At 33.6% G+C, this 19989-nt stretch overlaps 1 protein-coding gene across 3 annotated transcripts in view; it reads left to right on the top strand.

Annotated features, from left to right (window-relative positions):
• The window catches only part of Dcn (decorin), a 35812-nt gene extending 17957 nt beyond the window's left edge, over positions 1 to 17855 (top strand). For all 3 annotated transcript variants that reach the window (XM_027928877.3, XM_071609652.1, XM_027928870.2), the window contains exons 4-8: positions 4425 to 4638; positions 5416 to 5529; positions 9817 to 9910; positions 13388 to 13526; positions 17129 to 17855. In XM_027928877.3, coding sequence (XP_027784678.2) covers positions 4425 to 4638; positions 5416 to 5529; positions 9817 to 9910; positions 13388 to 13526; positions 17129 to 17323 — 756 coding nt within the window. In that variant the 3' untranslated portion in view covers positions 17324 to 17855. The remainder of the gene's footprint in view (positions 1 to 4424; positions 4639 to 5415; positions 5530 to 9816; positions 9911 to 13387; positions 13527 to 17128) is intronic.
• The last annotated feature ends 2134 nt before the right edge of the window (positions 17856 to 19989 follow it).

Here is a 19989-nt window from a genome sequence, read left to right on the forward strand (position 1 = left end):
ATGTGGAGAGCACTGGGTTGGTATTGTCCCTATAGTGAGATCAGTGTCCTAAGACACAGAGAAGGGCCAGAAAGAACAAATAATATAGTTGTAGATGGGAGACAATATGCTGTAAATGGACAATAGGGATATACCTCTAAGGCAGCCTTGTGTAAGAGTAAATCCATGGTCTCTTTATAGAGAGTACTATGAAATTTGTTATCTAGTCCAGCTCCCTACCTATGCAATGAGTATGCTCAACATCTCAGTGTACATTTAGTATAAGTCAATAACATCAATGTTCAAAAGATATACTGTGGAAACCTCACTATGTGTGTTCCACTGTTTGGCCATTCCTGGAGCAGTGGTTTTTTTCTTGGCAAAGAATGGCAATTAAGAGCATCCAGGGAAGGCAGGTCTTATGGGAATGAGGAGACTGGACATCACATGGGCACGATTGATGGATATGGATCTCTAAACTGAATTTAAAAGGGCCATCAGTGAACTTTGAAAGGCTGTGTTAGAGAAGAGGAATTATATTTACTTGCTGCTATACTACAAAATGACAGAATTGTCCTAGTGACTGGAAATTCCAGGGAAGCAGATTTTTGTTCAACATTAGAAATGCAATGAAGCTGTGTGCGGCAGCACATGCCTGTAATACTAGTGACTGTGGAGGAGGAGGCAGGAGGATCACAAAGCCAGGCTTAGTACCTTCACAAGTTCATAAGTAACTTAGTATGATCCTGTCTCATATTATTTTATTTTATTAAAAAATAAAAAAGGGCTGAAGATATGAGTCTGTGGTTAAGCACCCCTAGGTTCAATATCTGGTACCAAAAATTTTTTTAAAAATTATAAAAAAAGAAATGCAATGAAAATAGTTAGAAAATTTTGAAAATTGTTGTATGATACCTGTATATGGAGACAAAGAGTTCATATTTTTCTATAATTAATGCTATAGAAATACATTCTTAAGCTTGATGAACTCTAATTTCACATCTATTTCTTCTAGTCATTATAGAAAGGCTATGTAGTAAAAATAGTCAACTTATAATAAAATATAAATATACAATTCATCATTTGAGTGCTATGTATTAGAAATAAGAAATATAGATACAGGGGATAATGAAATATAAAATAGTAAAAATGGCAACTATATACTTAATGAAATTAACATAAGATTTAGCTATGGATGTACTAAAAGCCCTGGAGGGAAAAGAGTACCATTTAACCATGAGGAGAACATACACCCGATTTTTAAAGGAAGCACATTTTTTTTCCATAAAACTTTTAAGATTGTACATGTAATATATTTTTTTAAATAGCACATAATAAAATAGCCATGGTCAATTTATTGATGTTCAATACTATAAGCCATTATAAGTATTGAGTATTAATAACACAAAGTAACAGAAAAATCAGTCATCATCATTATATCAGAATATCAGGTAGAGTATTAGGAGAATATGGGATAACGGGGATTTAGAAGATGAGCAGAAATTGGAAAGGTAGAGAAAAGAGGACATTTTTTTCTATAAGAGAAAAGCAAAGGCAGAAGACAAAAAGCAGTAGATGATAAAATAGAGGCAGACTAGAGTATGGATGTGGGCTCTGAGATAGTGCAGGACTAGGCCTGAGCAAGAGATTCCATAGCTGGGCTGCTGGGTTCTGTTTCCACAGGTAGTAGGTGGGTCCCGAGCTGCTCACCTGCTCTCTGCCTTCACCTTAAGATTTCACTGGGAGTGAGGGCATGCCGAAACCAGCAAGGTTGTCAGTGACTATTTGGAATACGTTTAAAGAGGTGATAATAAAGAATGAATATCATTAATTTCAGTGAACTAAAGTATATAAAAAGCTTTATTTGCTAAGGTTAACCTAAAGCTACCTTTTTTTTTTAAGGAAGAAAAATTCTCTTACTCTAATCTTAACTTCATATTTAAATATATGCCAAATAGTTTTTTAAAGCTGTTCAATAAGAGACATCTAAATGATGTCTCTTTAAATCCAGTATTGGTAACAATGTGTTCTTTCTTTCCCTAAGTCTCCTTCTAAGTGTGCTTTCAGGCAACCATTACCTTGGCAATCCCCTTCTTTCTACTTCAAAGTGCACATTGGAAGAGACAGAGAGCTTATTAGAGCTTCTAACCTTTCAGAGGATGTCAAACAGCTATTTTTCTCTTACTCTTTCATTCCTGATCTTTACCATCCTTGTTATTATCCAAACAAACATCATAATTTCAGCTAGGAAAGGTACACTTGAATGGGAGGGAAGGAGAGCAATGAAAAATAAGCAAAGTTTAAAATAGAAAGGATTCAACTGGAAAAAAATCTTTATTCTCCAATAATTATATCCATTTGCAATGCTGTGGCTTAATATGAGTGATACTTGTTGCATATTAATAGTTTTATACCTTAGAGTAGAAAACTATATCATCTTTCTTTAAAATAATGGAGATATTGTGTGGCAATACTAACAAAGTATTTCTTTTGAATTAAAATTTAATATATCTGGTAAAGAAGGTGTTTTTAAAATTAAAAATCAACAAAAATTGCCAACAAACAAAAACTTGTCAGCAGTTTCTATATACTAGCTGCTCTTCTTAGTAACGTAGATATATGGAAATATTTAATCCTTATAATTATTCTTAGCGATTAAGAAACAGAACTTGGGTTTAGAATACCAGGATTATTCTTCTCTTGAGAATTTAAATTAAAAATTGTCAATAAATATGATAGTAACCTTACAATATCTAGTACAGTGTAAGCCCTGCACAAGGATGTTATTAAAAGTCAGACTTTAACATTTAACATAATAGAAACCAGATTTTAAGACTATATTGCATACATTTGATTGTATCAACCTTCAGAATTTTTCTCTATGGATGGTAGTCAAAGATGTACCTTGTATTTCTCATGCTTTGTATTTCTCATTGAGCTTCTGCCATTCTATGTGTCTGATAAATATAAGTTTTGCTCACTCGGCTCCTCTGCTTTGACTTGTACTGATTTCCATAGCATTTGCCTGTTAATTTCAATTTTATATTACTTAACCCCCATAAATGCTTTTAACTTTCTGTAATATACATTGGAAACTTTTAGAATTTTTGTATTAATCAACCAATGTATCTTTGGATTAATTAAAAGACCAGGTTACTCATAATAAGTTTTAATTCATAAAATAATGTGAATAACATGAGGATATACTTCTGAAAGCCACTGCTTTCAGAATAGATTCTTGCATTTCTGGGACTGAAATTTTTTATGTATATACTTTTTAATTTTAGATGGACACAATAGCTTTATTTATTTATTTATTTATTTATTTATTTATTTATATGTTTTGCTGAGAATCGAACCCAGTGCTTCACATGTGGTTCAGATGTACGTCTCTGAGCTACAATCCAGCCCTGTGATTGAAATTTTACCATCCTATTACCTCAATTACTTTCCCTCACCCCTGAATTCTCATTAATGCAAAAACATGAGTTCTGCATTTGAAAATTCATGTTTCCTAGACCTTCATAAAATTATCTCAAGTTCCTTAATAAGAGCAGATAATGTGACTTAAAGCAATAAACACAGTGTGGCTCTGTTAGAACAAATATTGGGACAGAATAAAGTGTCCACAACCATGTTTAGAAATTACTATAAATATAGCACTAATTAATTAAAAATAAGTTTTTGCATTAGGAGAACTCAGATACAAAAATCACCAAATACATTGTTTTATAAGGCCTTTTAATTGTAAAAAAAAAAAAAAAGAGAGAGAGAGAGACAAAAAAGAAAAAAAATTGCTTCTTCATGTTATATTGGCTACTTATTTATGTTCTAAACCAATTATTAAAATATATTACAATTTGTAAAAATTAAGAAGCTTTTCTGATCTGAAAATGTCTTCCCTAAGGAAAAAAAAAAAACAATACCTGGCAAGTAAACAAAATAAAGTTTAATTTTTCAAGAAAAGACAAAACAAAGCAATGATCTACAACATAATTAATGTTAATTTGGCAAAAGTTTTTTAAAAAGAGATCAAATTTTGTGAGGCTACAATAAAATTTCAGTCTCTTCAATTGTTGATGATAGTATAAAATGGCACCACCCTCTGTATCAGATTCTGTGATACAGTCAATGACAATGGACCTTTAGGATGAAGACCTGACTGGGGCATGAATGTCTGTTACTAGGAAGTACAATCTTGGGGAGTATTTATTGTTTAAAGATTGCATATGTACATACATATCTATGTATATAGACATACAGAGACACAGATAAAGTGATCATATTTGCTGATTTTTCAGATTTCTTGCAATTTTCCAGATTTCCTCCTCAAGTACCATTAATGGAATGAAGAGACTACATACTTAAAATATGTGTGTGTGTGTGTGTACTTATATATAAAGTAGTTTGGAACTTATGAAAATGCTTCTGTTTTCTATCTATAGGCATTGATCCTTGTCAACAATAAAATTAGCAAAATAAGCCCTGGAGCATTTACACCTTTGGTGAAGTTGGAAAGACTTTATCTGTCCAAGAATCAACTGAAGGAATTGCCAGAAAAAATGCCCAAATCCCTTCAGGAGCTTCGTGTCCATGAAAATGAGATCACCAAAGTGAGAAAAGCGGTGTTCAATGGATTGAACGAGATGATTGTCATAGGTACAGATATTCTTGAAACTTGAAGACCAAGGCACCAGTTGGACCTTAGAGATATCAAGTATTCTTTAGCTGCAGGAAGGTGAACCAGCTGGAGCCTGTGTGCCTGAAACCTACATGGTGTAGAGTAGCAGGGCCCTGGGAAATTGGACTGAATTTGTACTTTACAACATTTTTCTTTCTTGATTTTGAGGATCTGAGGATATAGAGGAGATCTAAGACTGAAGTTACCTTGCTGTGTGCTCAATGTGCAGGATGGACTTAAGTAGTGCTTAATTAGAAACATTTTTGTGTAGGGATTTGCCATATCCTGAACATTCATAAATCATTTGCTTTAAATATTATGTTATAACATTTTGCTGGAAGGATGGTCAAAATATATATAATTATATAACCAGTTTGCAAAAAAATAGATTCAGACATTTTTAGCAACACTTTAAAAGTATCTTAGAAAAGAAATAGCATAATGTATGATTTATAAACACTTTTTTAATGTCAGCATTTTCTGAAAAAAAAGAAAAAAAATTAGATACTTGGTTGCGATTCTTTTTTTGTTTCATATGTCTTTGGTTTTTATGGTTTGATTTTTGCTTGTTTTCGTAATGGAATGTATTATTCCACTTTGCTATTCTTCTGAAGAACATGTTCTTTTATTTCCCTTTTGCTTTCCCATTGTTATTAACCCAAATTTCTTTCTAGAAGCCTGATAGAAAGAGATACTATTCTGACTTATAATATCCTAAAATTCCCTCTAAAATCCTGCACTTTTCACACCTGTAGAACTGGGCACCAACCCGCTGAAGAGCTCAGGAATTGAAAATGGAGCCTTCCAGGGAATGAAGAAGCTCTCCTACATCCGCATCGCAGACACCAACATAACCTCCATCCCACAAGGTGACAGAAACCCTCCCAAACATTCTGAAACGCCTAAGTCCAAGGGATTTGATATTTTAAAAAAGTGGATGTGGACACTTAAATTGTGACTCAAGTGACCAACCTTATTTATGGTAAATCCTCTATCCCTAGAACGGGTCCTGTGGAGCCTGGGTGACTCTGAGACTATCCAGGCTCATTGTAAGGATGGAGAGATTCCTTAAAATGTCCTTTCTACAATGAAAAAATAAACAATGAATTTATATTTGTAATTGTGATATAGCAAGGAGATAGTGGAGTTATTTTAAAAATAAACTGAATGCTTTGGTACTTTGTTTTAAAAAAATGATACGTAGAAGTACCTCTGGAACTGAGACACTTTTTAATTTGTGTCTCCAATTCCTTAGGGAATTCTTTCCATTGTAGGATTTTCCAGTCCTTAATATCTGAAGGGAATCACCACTCTTATTTTGATACCATTGGTTCTAAAAAGTGTGGATTTCAGAATCTGTTTGCTTGAGTTCAAGTTGTCATTGACTCAAGGACCCTTAATTACTTCATCCATAAAGTGAGAACAATATTAATATATACCAGAATGGGTTGTTTTAAAATTAAATAGATAATCAGAAAAAAATCTGGCATTTAGATAAGTAGGGACTAATGTTATCTCCTATTATTCAAAAAATGTTTTCAACCTTCACTTGGCTTAGACAATGTACAGAATATTGGTGACAGAATGGTGAATAGGAGATGCTATCTACATTTAGCAACCAAAAAATAAACAGCAATCACCACAGTCAGAGTAAGCTCATCCTGCCTTTTTCTTGATCTAGGTACAAGATATAGGTACTTATCTGCAGAAAACACCAATTTTACTTTATTGCATCTTCAGAGAAACTTTAATTTCTGAGAGTACATACACCATAGAAGCTTTATTACTACCACTTGTTCTATCTACAGTCATCTCATACAGAGCATGTTTTGGGTGCCCTTAAAAGTAACTGCTGGGGTGGACAGATGGATGAACAGATAGCTATTTCAATTTAAAGTTTACAAGCCATGTTCTTGCTGAGTAACTTGCTGCATCTAACAAATGACTTTTAAATAGAAAATCACCAGTGGCTCCATATCCATAGGTTCAACCATCTATGGATCAAAACAATTTTTTAAAAAAATTTTCATCTAAAATATGTGCTTTTTTTACTCCCTAAACAATACAATATAGCCACTATTTATGCATCATTTACATTGTTTTTTATAAGTAATCTAGAAATGATTTAAAAACAAGAGGATTCATGTAGTATATACAAAAATTCTATATCATTTTATATAAAGGCCTTGAATTCCAGCAAATTTTGGTTCATAGTAAGGTCCAAAAAAAATACCCTAAACCCCTACAGATACTCAAGGACACTGTGTACACACACCAGACAGAAACAAATACACACACACACACACACACACGTAAAAATATATAGATGCAGATTAATATATCTGACCTAAAGGCATACTCATAGGAGGTGAAGCAGCTGGAATTTCCCCATCACTTCATGTTGCCATAAAAATTTTATTAAGCATTTTCTTTGACTTTGTAATCCCTCCTGATACCTCCTATAAAATATCCCTAAGTGACACCTTTCATCAATGATATGTTTTCTTTTACTGTCCTAAATTTTCTTTCTCTCCTGCTTTACTCTTTTTCTTATCATTTCTGGCTTGCTTTTATTTACTATTTTATAATAATATAGAAGTTGTAGTAACTACATTGTATTAAGCACTTGCTGCTAGTATCATGCCAAACACTTTTCATGGAATCAAAAAACATCCCTATATGGTAGTATCATTCTTGTTCTGTAAATGAGGACAAAATGAGTCTTAAAGAAGTGAAATAAATTGTGAGCAATGTCATAGAGTTAGGAGGAAGTATCACAGTGAGATTCTCTGGACTGTATTAGAGTTCGTGTGATTAACTACTTTACTCTCTTGCCATCCACCATATTTATGTTCTGCATATTTATGTCTATCTAAAATAAGAATCTACTGTTAGACTGGGCCTCTTATGCCTGCCTGCGTATTATCCATGTCCTGATTATAGTTTCTCCCACTACTTATTGAAATGTAAAGGTGGGATAGTGTAGTAATTATAAAATCTAAATTGAATAAAAACAACACAGTGAGAGAGATCTCAGCCACTTAGCAATTCTTCAATTTTGCATTAATTATTCATTTCTCTACAAACATCAGTTTTTCTAACTATAAAATGAAGGTATTAATAAAACCTACCTTCTAGGATTATTACCTAAAGTAATATTTATATACATATAGTACCCACACCTGAGTAATCTTCATTTATTTTTATCTCATAAAACAAGGAAAAGGAAAAGAATTAATAAAATTAACTGGAGAATATGTTTTCTCAGTCACATACCAGAGTGGCTAAGGGTAAGAAGAGTGTGTATAAATTTGCCTTTCTCTGTCCTGTTGCAAAGATTTTTCTATAGACACTCTTCTTCCTGGTTCTAACTTTATTTTGGGGAAACCAACACTAAAAAAGGAAGACACTAAGAAACCAAGAGGCAGTAATAGCTGTGGGATAAATGGTGCACTAGAGGCAGTGCATTTTAAAGAAATCTTTTCCTGATGATAAAAAAGAAAGAATGTGTATTCAGTTGCTTTGATATATCTATATCTATATCTATATATATATATATATATATATATATATATATATATATAGAGAGAGAGAGAGAGAGAGAGAGATAGATAGAGATAGATAGATATAGAAAGATAGATAGATATAGAGAGATAGATATATAGATAGAGATATAGAGATATATAGATATATAGATATAGATATAGATATATATAAATTGCTTTTCTCAGAGGATAATGTAAAAATGTAAGTGCATTATTCTAAGGAGAATTAAGTGGTTTAAATCCTTTATTGTCAAAATGGCTACAATTCCTAGATTCTATTCATAAGAAAAATGCAATTGTTTTTTCATTTCCTCTAGTTGAAAACAGTCTATTTTAACTTCCTTTGGCTATCTGGGATCATATTCTACTCTTTACCTAAGATACAGATGGCCTACAAAATCTGTAATTTTGAATCTCTGTTTCCTCACTTATGACAAGGGATTAATTATCAATAATTTATACAGTGAGGGAATAATGAAATTGAGTTAGGACAAGTGCCATAGCAGACACACTATTTCCTTAGCATCTTCCAAAAAAAAAAAAAAAACATATTTCCTTAGAGAAGCATATTCATATATTCATTTTTTGGTCAAATACAGAAAAAAATTATTGCATTAAATAGAAAATATTGACATAATTCAGTGGGATGTAATGAAAGTTTCACATCAAATGTAACCTGTGATTTTCCAAACTTATATCTTTATAGGCAAATATGCAAGACATTTTGCAAGTCAGATTTTATTTGTTCATGTAACAGATTTGCTATTTTTTTTTAAGTTCTTGCTATTCTTCTAAGTGGAACAATGTGCTATTTAAAAAGCTGTATAAAAACATAATATATCCTCAGATGGCATGAGGAAATGAAAATAAAATATTTAAACTTTTATATATATACTACTCAGTCTTTGGACATTATAGCCATTCCGGAAGTACTATTCCAAGACTTAGTGGGCATATTGGATCTTAAAATTATTTCTCCAGGTGCTCTACATATGGCAGATGACTTGGTTATAGGCCTGTGCTTTCTTCTCATATAAAGAATCGGCCTTGATTTAATACATTCAAGTAAGCTTTAGCTTCTTCTACACAACCAGATTTCAGAGACATTTGGTGATTTTTATGGAAAGATTGGTAAGTGTAAGACCACCATAGCTTATCATTGTGGGTTATAAATGATTCTCATTAATGAAATGCTTAGTTAAATTTACATATATACTTAACCAATAAATCATCCCTTTGTTATATTCAAATGCTCATCTTTTTTTTTATGATGTATTTCTTTTATCGGTGGCAGTGTTAGCCCATTAAAAAAGGTAGAAAAAAATAGTGAGTTTCAACATTAGATTGCACTTTTGCCATTGCTAGTACAATTATCACGTGACTAGAACATTTTATGATTTTGTTTAGTCCATCTAGGAGAAAAGTAGGAAGGTTTTCTACTACTTTCAAAAGCATGCATCATTATAAATGGGATGAAGGAAAAATATGAAAAGCAGAACTAATTCTTCAAACCTCATTGTATGTTTAATGGCATAAACTCTCATTGAGTCTTTCTACATTCTGTACTTAGGTTTATTTGCTAAGTTAACATTTCACGTTTCTATATTCCAGGCCTTCCTCCTTCTCTCACCGAATTACATCTTGATAACAACAAAATCACCAAAGTGGATGCAGCTAGCCTGAAGGGACTGAATAACTTGGCTAAGTAATAATCTTTTTTCATTACTCATTATCAGAACAATGACTAGGCATAATCAGTGTCTGCATTCTAGAAGATAGAAACATGATGATTGGTTTTTATTTAATATTTGCTACACTTTATTGTTGTTTCCAACAAATTCAAACTTTGGTCTATATGATTATTTCTTGAGAAAAAAAATCAATGAAATGGAATGCCTACTATAAACACCAACCTTGACCTTGCATTTTTGTGAATACTGTATAGTTTTAGGTATTACATACCGGGTATTTTATTAACAGATTTTATTTAAATGTGTTTATTCAGTATATTCTAACTTGGTATCAAGCAGAAAGTTAACAAAATTGTAAGTGTCCCAAATACAAAAATGCTGTAAAATGAACATTACCAAAATCTAGAAATGTTGGACATCCTACATATCACTGCTAGAGTACTTATACTGAAATTCTCTAACCTCTTATTCTCCAAAGTTTATAATAAAATGCATCTGCACAATAAATGTAGGCCAACTAGAAATTATTTTTTTATTATTTTGGGTGGTATTGTTTAGCCTTCCTTAACTTTGTTTCTTTCTTTGTAAACAATCACTAGTGTCTGCTTCCTATCTTCAGTCTCTCTACATTTGCAATCTGGCTAATTATAAAAAGAGGAGAGAGCTGGCAAACTCTGGGAATACTCTGTTCTTGATATGCATACATTGCCGAATGTCCTTCAAGAGTATATTCCCACCATGGTTTTATGCCAAATCAACTCACTCCTCTCTTTACATATAAATTTCATGGGAGATAAAAATACATAACATGCATCATTTTATCTCTGATAAATATCTAAGTCCAAATAGATGTTTAAGGTGGCTTTTCCCATTTCTGTGGATAATACCCAGTGGAGTGGGCTGAAGATAAGCACATGCATGTGAATAGAGTTGACATATATTAACCCCAATGTCTCAAATAATAAGAAAAGCTTCATTTAGACCTGTTTGAATGCTATTCACTAATATAGAAAACATTCTTCACATAATATTACACATCACCTACCTGTATTTGTAGATCAGGTCCCCCTAACTACAGAAATGTATATTCAGATAAACTGCATTGTTTATCAAGATCATTATTATTGGATTATTATAATTATTATTGTTGTTGGTGGTAGTAGTAGCAGTAATAGTAGTAGGGAAAACAATATTTTAAAGTTCAATATATAGTAAATGAATCATTATAAGTGTGCTTTTTTAGAAAAAAAAAAGAATAAATTCATTTTTTACTAAAAGTGGTAAGGAGATTTTAAGATTCTCCACTTGAACACTGATTTCATATGCTTTGTATCAAATACAAAATACAAAAGAGCTAATAAATATTGAAAATGTCAACAGAAATTTATATTTCTCTTCAAATGAATTTTGAATTCCATTCATTGCCTTATTGGCCAAGCAAACATTATAATTTCTTGAATTCATTGAACATATTTTTTTTCAGAATCAAATCCAAAATCTTTTGATTAAACCATGAAATAATTATGTTGTTTATTGCTTACTTATGTTAGAACAAGAAAAGTATTTTGATGTTGAAAATTAAAATGGTGAAATGAAAAAAAAAAAAACCACTGACCACAGAACATTGTTTTAGGGTAAAGGTTACCATTTGTAGTAAAGAATAAAATTGGAGAAATCAGTGCATGCCCTTCATCAGAAGCATGAAATTTTTATTTATTTATTTATTTATTTATTTATTTATTTAGGTAGGTAGGTAGTTATATACATGCATGCATACACCATCATCACCTTTACTAAATGAACTATTCCTTGATGATAAAAATCATTTTTGAACTATTTCACCTCATCATTTCTACAGTAAAATCATGCATATACTGTGTTCTCAAAACTACTTTTTTGAAGATTGGGGATGTGGCTCGATGGTAGAGCACTCATCCAACATGTGTGAGATTCCCAGTACTATAAAAAAAAAAAAAAAAAAAAAAACGTTGATTGAATAGATAAATAAATGGTTAAGTAATGATTTGTATTATGAAAATCTTCTTTGAATAACTTCATGAGGAATGCTCTATTTTCAAATTTAATATTGGGACTTGGAGTATTGTAAGACACAATAGACACAATTCTGGAATAGAAAAGGAAAGGTCAAAAAGAAGACAGGAATGTTTCAAGACTGAGTGTAAAACAAACTTTTCTGAGCCAAGATGCCAGCTTAATAATCAATAGCTAAGACAATACAGTACTGATATTAATAATAGCCTAAAAGCAGTTAACCTTAACCCTTATTTCAAATATTAATCCGTGATTAAAACTGGAAAATTTTGATACCTAAACCAGCATCTGAATTCTGAAGGAGCTCAAATCAGAACTAGCTGGAGCGTAGGAGAAACCATCCATGGCCAATGACTAGATCTCTTCCTTTGCACTTAGGAAATCTGACATACTGTCCCTCACCCTCCTTGGAGTGTCTGTCTGTCTGTCATTCTCTCTTTCTCTCTCTCTCTCTGTGTCTCTCATGTGTGCGTGTGTGTGTGTGTGTGTGTGTGTGTGTGTGTATGTTTCTTTATTTTGCTGTCTCATACCTGGTATCTTCTGTCTGCCCTTTGATTGACATCACTTTGCTTTTCATTCCCAGAGTATTATACAAAATATTCATATCTCTAAGTCAACCTCTCCTGGCCTTGAAATCCGTGAAGGGACATTGCAGAACCCCCACATATTATGCATTTAATTTTTTTAAAACTAGGAACCAAGACTTTGAGTGAATTAAATTTGAAGGAACATGTATTAGGAATGTCAAAAGGGGCAAGAGAGGGAGATCTGAGTCAAAGACCTGGGTCAGAAGCAAGAATGCTGGCAGCAAAGCAGAGTTTGAAACTATTGATGGTCAATGAGGAATATTTTTGATCTAGAAAACTGAAATTTTCTAGAAGGTGGGTTGTCAACTTTTTAGAATTTGGCAGCTTTTATCATCTGTGAATAAATTTATATGATAAATGCACTGTAGCTCCATTTTCAAAAAAACAAATTGGTTGTGCCATTTCTGTTGGTTCTCTCTCAAATGAATTTAATGTGTTCATTACACATGGAAATCCATTTTGTAGCTATTTTTGAGCATGGCAAGCACTACGTTAACTACCAAGGTAGTTACTGTTCCAAAGGAGAGGTATGCACATCCACAGGCCTTTAGAATACAGAACAGTCTGTTATGTAATACAAGCAGTTGACCACAGGATGCTACAGAGCATTTAAGAGAGGTGCCTGTCTAATCTTGTTCTGTTAGAGGAGTCTCAAAGAAGGTAACACTGAGCCATTAAGAATAATGGGCTTTGTGTAAGTTCAGAGAGATCAGATAAAGCATTGTAAACAGTGGGAATAATACAACAACAAAACCAAAAAATTCCCTTTTCTATTTACTTGCCTAATCATACAATGCCTGCACAAAAGACACCTGTGTTGGGGTATGTGTTCATTTCTGCTTTGCTTTGCAGGTTGGGACTGAGTTTCAACAGCATCTCTTCTGTGGAAAATGGCTCTCTGGCCAACACTCCTCACCTCAGGGAGCTTCACCTGAACAACAACAAGCTTCTCAGGGTGCCTGGTGGGCTTGCAGAGCACAAGTACATCCAGGTGATGCATAAGCAAATACTCACTGTGAGGGATTCAGAGAGCAGACCCTCCCTCCTGGAGGCTGGGAGGCAGGAGGATCTGGTTAGACATGGTTTCTACAATGTTACAGTCAGCTAAGCTGCTGTACCAAGTCACCATAAACGGGGTGGCTTAAACAGCAAACACTCATTTCTCACTGTTCTAGAGGCTGGAAGTCTGAGATCAGGGTGCTTTGCATATTATGTTCTAGTGAGGGCCCTGTTCCAGGTTGGAGAATGCCAACATAACATTCTGTCCTCAAGTGACAGAAAGACAACTAGCCAGCTCTATGGCCTCTTCTTATAAGGGCACTAATACTATTCATCAAGGCTCCTCCCCCATGTCCCAATGACCTTCCTAAGGCCTTACCTCCTAATACCACCATGTAGGATTAGATTTCCAACACATGAATTTGGGAGGAGATACAAAATTCAACCTGTTTCTCAGAAAGACATATTTAATATTTCCACATAAATATTCATTTTCATTTTGTCAAAGAAAAAAAAACATCGAAATTACTATTTTTAAATTAGTGCTATTCTTTTGAACACACTACAATGCTCGCTGTGAAGATACAGCTTATTATGAAGCAGCATCATTTCCAGGCACTGATCAGTGTAACAAATGCACATTGTTGCACAGGATGATATAATCACTGATACACTGACATGAACTAAAAATAGTAGTTTTAGCTTTTATCTTCAGCAGATATGATATCGCTCAACAAAGAATGTTTAGCTAGTAGTATAGCTGAATTAACTATATAGAAATTACCAAATTATAGTGCTTAATAAGAATAAGAAGATAAGGGTCAATGGTCCACTTTAATGATAGTGTTTTCCATTCTGCAAATCTACAAATTAAAGTAAAGCTTATCAGTTTAAGTAGTGATAATAATTTTATACATATATAAATTTCATCATTACTTTGAAAAAATAAGTTATTCAAACATTCAATTAAAAATTCAATATTGCTTGTAAAATTTATATATATCCTTGTTTTATCTAATTTTTCAGCTTTTTAAATTGAGTTTCTTTCAGAAGTTTACATAGGTACTTAGGTCTGTCATGGTGAATCAGAAACACTATCTTGACACTTTTTTTATTGTCAAGTCATTTTATACAGTTGCCCTTTTCAAAATCTAATATCTAAATTTTGCTTGGGGTTCAAGATACATTAATCTTTTATTCTAATATAAACAATGTAAATAAATTACAAGTCACTTATTATTGATTTGTGACAAAACTCCAACTTAAATTGACATAGGCCAATTTATACTAACTCAATTTCTATAACATGTTTTATAAGTAGGAAGATGAGACTTAAAATAAACATTTCTCTCTTTTTTTTTTTTTGGTGCTGGGGATCAAACCCAGGGCCTTGTGCATGCTAGGCAAGCACTCTACCAACTAAGCTATAGCACCAGCACCTAAAATATTTCTTGATGGTTGATTTTTTTTTTTTCAACAGGGTCTTTGGTGATGCTGGAACAAGTAATAGGCAGTATTAAGTAAAAAAAAAAAAAAATGCTTCAAAGACTTAATAAGACTAGATATTGTTTCTATTAGTTCTTTGTTGCTGTTGAGTTTTTGCTTGCTTATGTCTTTATATCCTTGCATGATCATTTTCACATTCTTGATTCCTATTTCTCAAGTGTCAGGCAGGACACATTATGAACTTCATAAGTTTTAAGTTCATTAGGAACATTTAAAGAATGCAGTAGACTAGAAAACAGCTGATCACTGTATCATATTTTTTTCATATGCACAGATGCATACATGCTAAAATTCCAAACATAATGCATTTATTATTTATTGTGAATCATAGAGAAAAATCATGAATGGAATAGAGTGAAGCTCTCTCTGATAAGAAAAGATTGATCACATGAGCTAAGTGCCTACAGATGTCTTGTAGCTTATTCCAAGTGGAGGAAGCCTGTGTGTGATAACCTGCAGAGGAACCATAGTTCCTAGTAGTAGAACAGCAAGTTGACAGTTATGATTGGTTGATCAGTGAAGGGAAATGAAGTCAGATCATGTAGTATTTGTAGGCTATTGTGAGAACTTTGGATTTTTTAACATGGGAAGGGAAACCACTGGAGTGTGGAGGCAAAGAAGATAATAATGTGTAATAAAGTTTTTAAAATAATTTATCTGGGAGGTAAATTAAACCATAAAAGTTAGAAGGCAAAAGATAAAGCAGAAAGAATGACTAGGACAACTTTAATAGTCCAGAAATAGACAATCGCAGTTCAGAGAATGTTGTGCGAGTAGACATGGGAGATCTGGCTGGTTGTGTACATTTTGGAGGCTGAGCTAGCAGGATTGTCATGAGGGTATAAAGGATAAGAGAAAGGGAGGCTCATGCATGATGATAAGGATTACAAACTGAGCATCTGGAAGATTGGCATGTTATTTACTGAGAAACAGAAGATGAAGAAGGCAAAGGCAGTTTGAAAATGAAGGGAGAAAGGAGAAGTTTGATTTGTGCACTGCTAAGTTATTCAAACTGAAGGATGAGAATATTAAAAATGAATATTCTTCTTTAAGGCTGAGTAATATTCCATATATATGTATACCACATTTTCTTTATCCATTCACTTGTTGAAGGGCACCTAGTCTGGTTTCATAGTTTAGTATTGTGAGTTGAGCTGCTATAAACATTGATGTGGCTGCATTACTGTAATACACTGATTTTAAGTCCTTTGGGTATAAACCAAGGAGTGGGATAACTGGGTCAAATGGTTGTTCCATTCCACGTTTTTTGAGGAATCTCCATAATGTTTTCCATAATGATTGCACTGATTTGCAGTCCCACCAGCAATGCATGAGTGTAACTTTTTCCCCACATTCTTGCCAGCATGTGTTGTTGTTTGTATTCTTGATAATTGCCATTTTGACTGGGATGAAATCTTAAAGAGAAGTTTTCATTACATTTCTTTTAATTGCTAAAGATGTTGAACATTTTTTCATATACTTCTTCTGGGAAGTGTCTGTTCAGTTCATTAACCCATTCATTTATTGGGTTATTTGCTTTTTGGTTTTAAGGTATTTGAGTTCTTTACATATCCTGGAGTTTAATGCTCTAAGTAAGGTGCATGTGATAAAGATTTTCTTCCTTCCTCTAGACTTTCTCTTGAAGTTATGGTATCTGCCAGTAAATGGATGGAGATGCAGAATATCATGCTAAGTGAAATAAGCCAATCCCAAAAAACCAAAGGCCAAATGTTATCTCTGATATGTGAATACTAATTCACAATAAATCAGGGTAGGGCCTAGGGAAAAATAAGAGTTACGTTAGGTAGAGGGAAGTGAAGGGAGGGGAGGAGGTTTGGGGGTAGGAATGATAGTAGAATGAATCAGACATTATTACCCTATGTACGTATATAATTATACAACAGGTGGGACTCCAGATCATGTACAATCAGAAGAATGAGAAATTATACTCCATCTATGTATGATGTATCAAAGTGCATTGTATTGTCATGTATAACTAATCAGAACAAATTAAAAAATGAATATTTACATGAAGGGCCTCGAAATATTTAGAAGAAAACAATCATTCTCTCCTGTTTCATGTTGCAGGTTGTCTACCTTCATAATAACAACATCTCTGCAGTTGGAGCAAATGACTTCTGTCCACCAGGATACAATACCAAGAAGGCTTCTTATTCGGGAGTGAGTCTTTTCAGCAACCCAGTCCAGTACTGGGAGATACAGCCATCCACCTTCCGGTGTGTCTATGTGCGCTCTGCCATTCAGCTCGGAAATTTCAAGTAACTCCCAAGAAAACCCTAATTTTCATAACCTGGCAAGATTCTGTTCATGCCATTGCTAAAAAGAAAAAAGAAAGAAAGCTAGATATTGGAAACTTAACTGTATTGTGGATGTTTTCCCACATGACTTATTATGCATAAAGCCAAATATGCAGTTTAAATAATTGCCTACAATAAAAATAATTTGCCTGACATTTTCAGAATCATTTTTTGAAGTTTTCTGTTGATGTTAACTAAGCTACTATAGGTATTTTTATTTCACCAAGTATAAAATTTGGAGTAACTATATATGTCAAGAATTTAATAAAATGTGTTCTTTTAATTTTTAGAAGGAATCAGAGTACCAGTCTTCTGTAATTCATAGGGCAATTGGCTCTTTTGACCTAAAGTCAAAAGCGAAATGCTAATTCTGTATTAATTTGAGTTATTAATGGTAAAGCCTAATTTGAATATGGAAATTCAATACAGGCTGTGTCAAAGTTTTGCTAATGTCATTATTTTAAAGAAAATAAATTAAAAATGCATTCAAAAATTGATATTGTATAAAAGCTTAATTGTAAACATCTCCTAGACTCAATTTTCTGAATAGAGTTATCAACAACAGCACAGATTGTTAAGTTCTTGGTCACTTCTTCTATCCATTTTTGATATTTGGGTATGGCACCTGTTTACAAGTCAGCTTTTTCACTGTTGTGACTAATGGACCCAACCAGAATTATATAGAGGAGGAAGAGTTTATTTGAGGGAATCATAATTTCAGACATCTTAGTCCATAGAAGGCTGACTCCATTTCTTGGGGCTCAAGTTAAGGCTGAAAATCATGGCGGGGTGTGTGGGAGTGGGAAGCAGTTCACATCATGGTGATCAAGATGCAGATGCAGAGAGAGAGAGAGAGAGAGAGAGAGAGAGAGAGAGAGAGACTCTATATACCAGATAGAAATATATACACCAAAGCCATGCCTCAATTTCCACCTCCTCCAGCCACACCCTACCACCTTATTTAATTTCATCAGGGATTAATTCACCAATTAGACTAACCTGCCTGAACATTTCTACAGTTACTAGATATGGTAGAAATATCCATTGCCTTCAGTTAACCACTGAATTTAGAAACTCTTTTCAGTAGGATCTGGAAACATCTATCAAAGCAGCCCATTAAACAAGCCCAGAGGATGGGTTGATTTACTAGGAGTAATTATCAAATAATACATCTATATTACCAACATCTAACAAGCAAATTTGTGAACACAGATTCTTATACAAAGCTGGATTTTTTTTGTCATTGCAGATCCCATAAAGAAACCCAAACTGATTTAAAATATAAATGTGAATGCAAAATAGTTGTGCCTTCAGATGAGCCTTCAAGTATAGTATGATCAGAACTCTAGCCAAATTTTTCTGCCATTCCTTCAAACTTTCTCCTTCTTTTCATTGTGTGACTGGTTTTCCTCATGGTTCTATAACATGAATCCCCATCTCTTATTTCCCCACTCTGAACAGAAAATCATACTATCTTAAGATTTATAGGAGTATCCCTGAGTTTTTCCCTAATTATTATATACCATCACCAAAACTTCATAGAGCAAATATTACAAATGCTATTTTGCAAAGAGGTAAACTGAGGTGAGAAACTGAATAACTTTTCCACAGTCAAATACCTGGAGCTGGCACTAGTGCTATAATCTTGCACAAGTTGGAATGTGTTGGAAAACGTAATTAAATTTGGAGGGTTACAATTAAGAAAATTTAATGAAGGAATTATTCTAGAGTGTAGACAGAGTTTACTATAGAAACAAGGGATGGTGAGGTATCCAGAGATTGGCTATGATGGGAAGCTGTTCCTATCCATATGGCAAAATGGACATCAAAGGAGACCACCAAAAACCAAGTGAAGATGGAAGATCTCTAAGCCCAGACAGCCTTGATTCTGCACAGCATGCAACATCTGCCACTTGTGTAATACTAAGGCAGGGTACCTTAGTACTTTGTTTCACTTCAGATCACCTGCTGGTGCTTCCACTAACCAAATCCAATAAAGAGATGAACATCAAGAAATCAGGGGGTTAGGGCTGGGGATGTGGCTCAAGCGGTACCGTGCTCTCCTGGCTTGTGCGGGGCGCTAGGTTCTATCCTCAGCACCACATAAAATAAAATAAAGATATGTGTCCACCGAAAACTGACAAACAAATATTTTTAAAAAATTCTCTCTCTCTCTCTCTCTCTCTCTCTCTCTCTCTCTCTCTCTCTTAAAAAAAAAGAGAAATCAGGGGGGTAAGGTGAGGGAGAGAAAGGAGAAAAATGGATCTGTTCAAACATATGGAGAAGAACCAGTAACTAAGATGGCCCAATGAGTTCTTCAAGCCACAGATAAGACTACACTTACATCATTACTTGGAGGGTTGGAGAGGAAGGGAGGGGCCATGGGGTTATTAATGAACTCCCATTATAGGCTCTTACAGACTTTTCTGCAGTGATCTGAGGTACAAATCAGTTTTTTTTAATTTGATAAAAAGTTGTCAAATGTTTAGCTGAATCTTGTTTTTCTTTATGAAACATCGGGTTGTTTTTAAAATGACTATGACTAAAGAAGAGTTTTGAAATGCAGGTGCCATATAAATAATAACATTTATACTGTTGATACTATGTATCAACTGTTGACATACAAAATTT

The sequence above is a fragment of the Marmota flaviventris genome, chromosome 3, assembly GCF_047511675.1.
Source record: "Marmota flaviventris isolate mMarFla1 chromosome 3, mMarFla1.hap1, whole genome shotgun sequence".
Classification (NCBI taxonomy): Eukaryota; Metazoa; Chordata; class Mammalia; order Rodentia; family Sciuridae; genus Marmota; species Marmota flaviventris.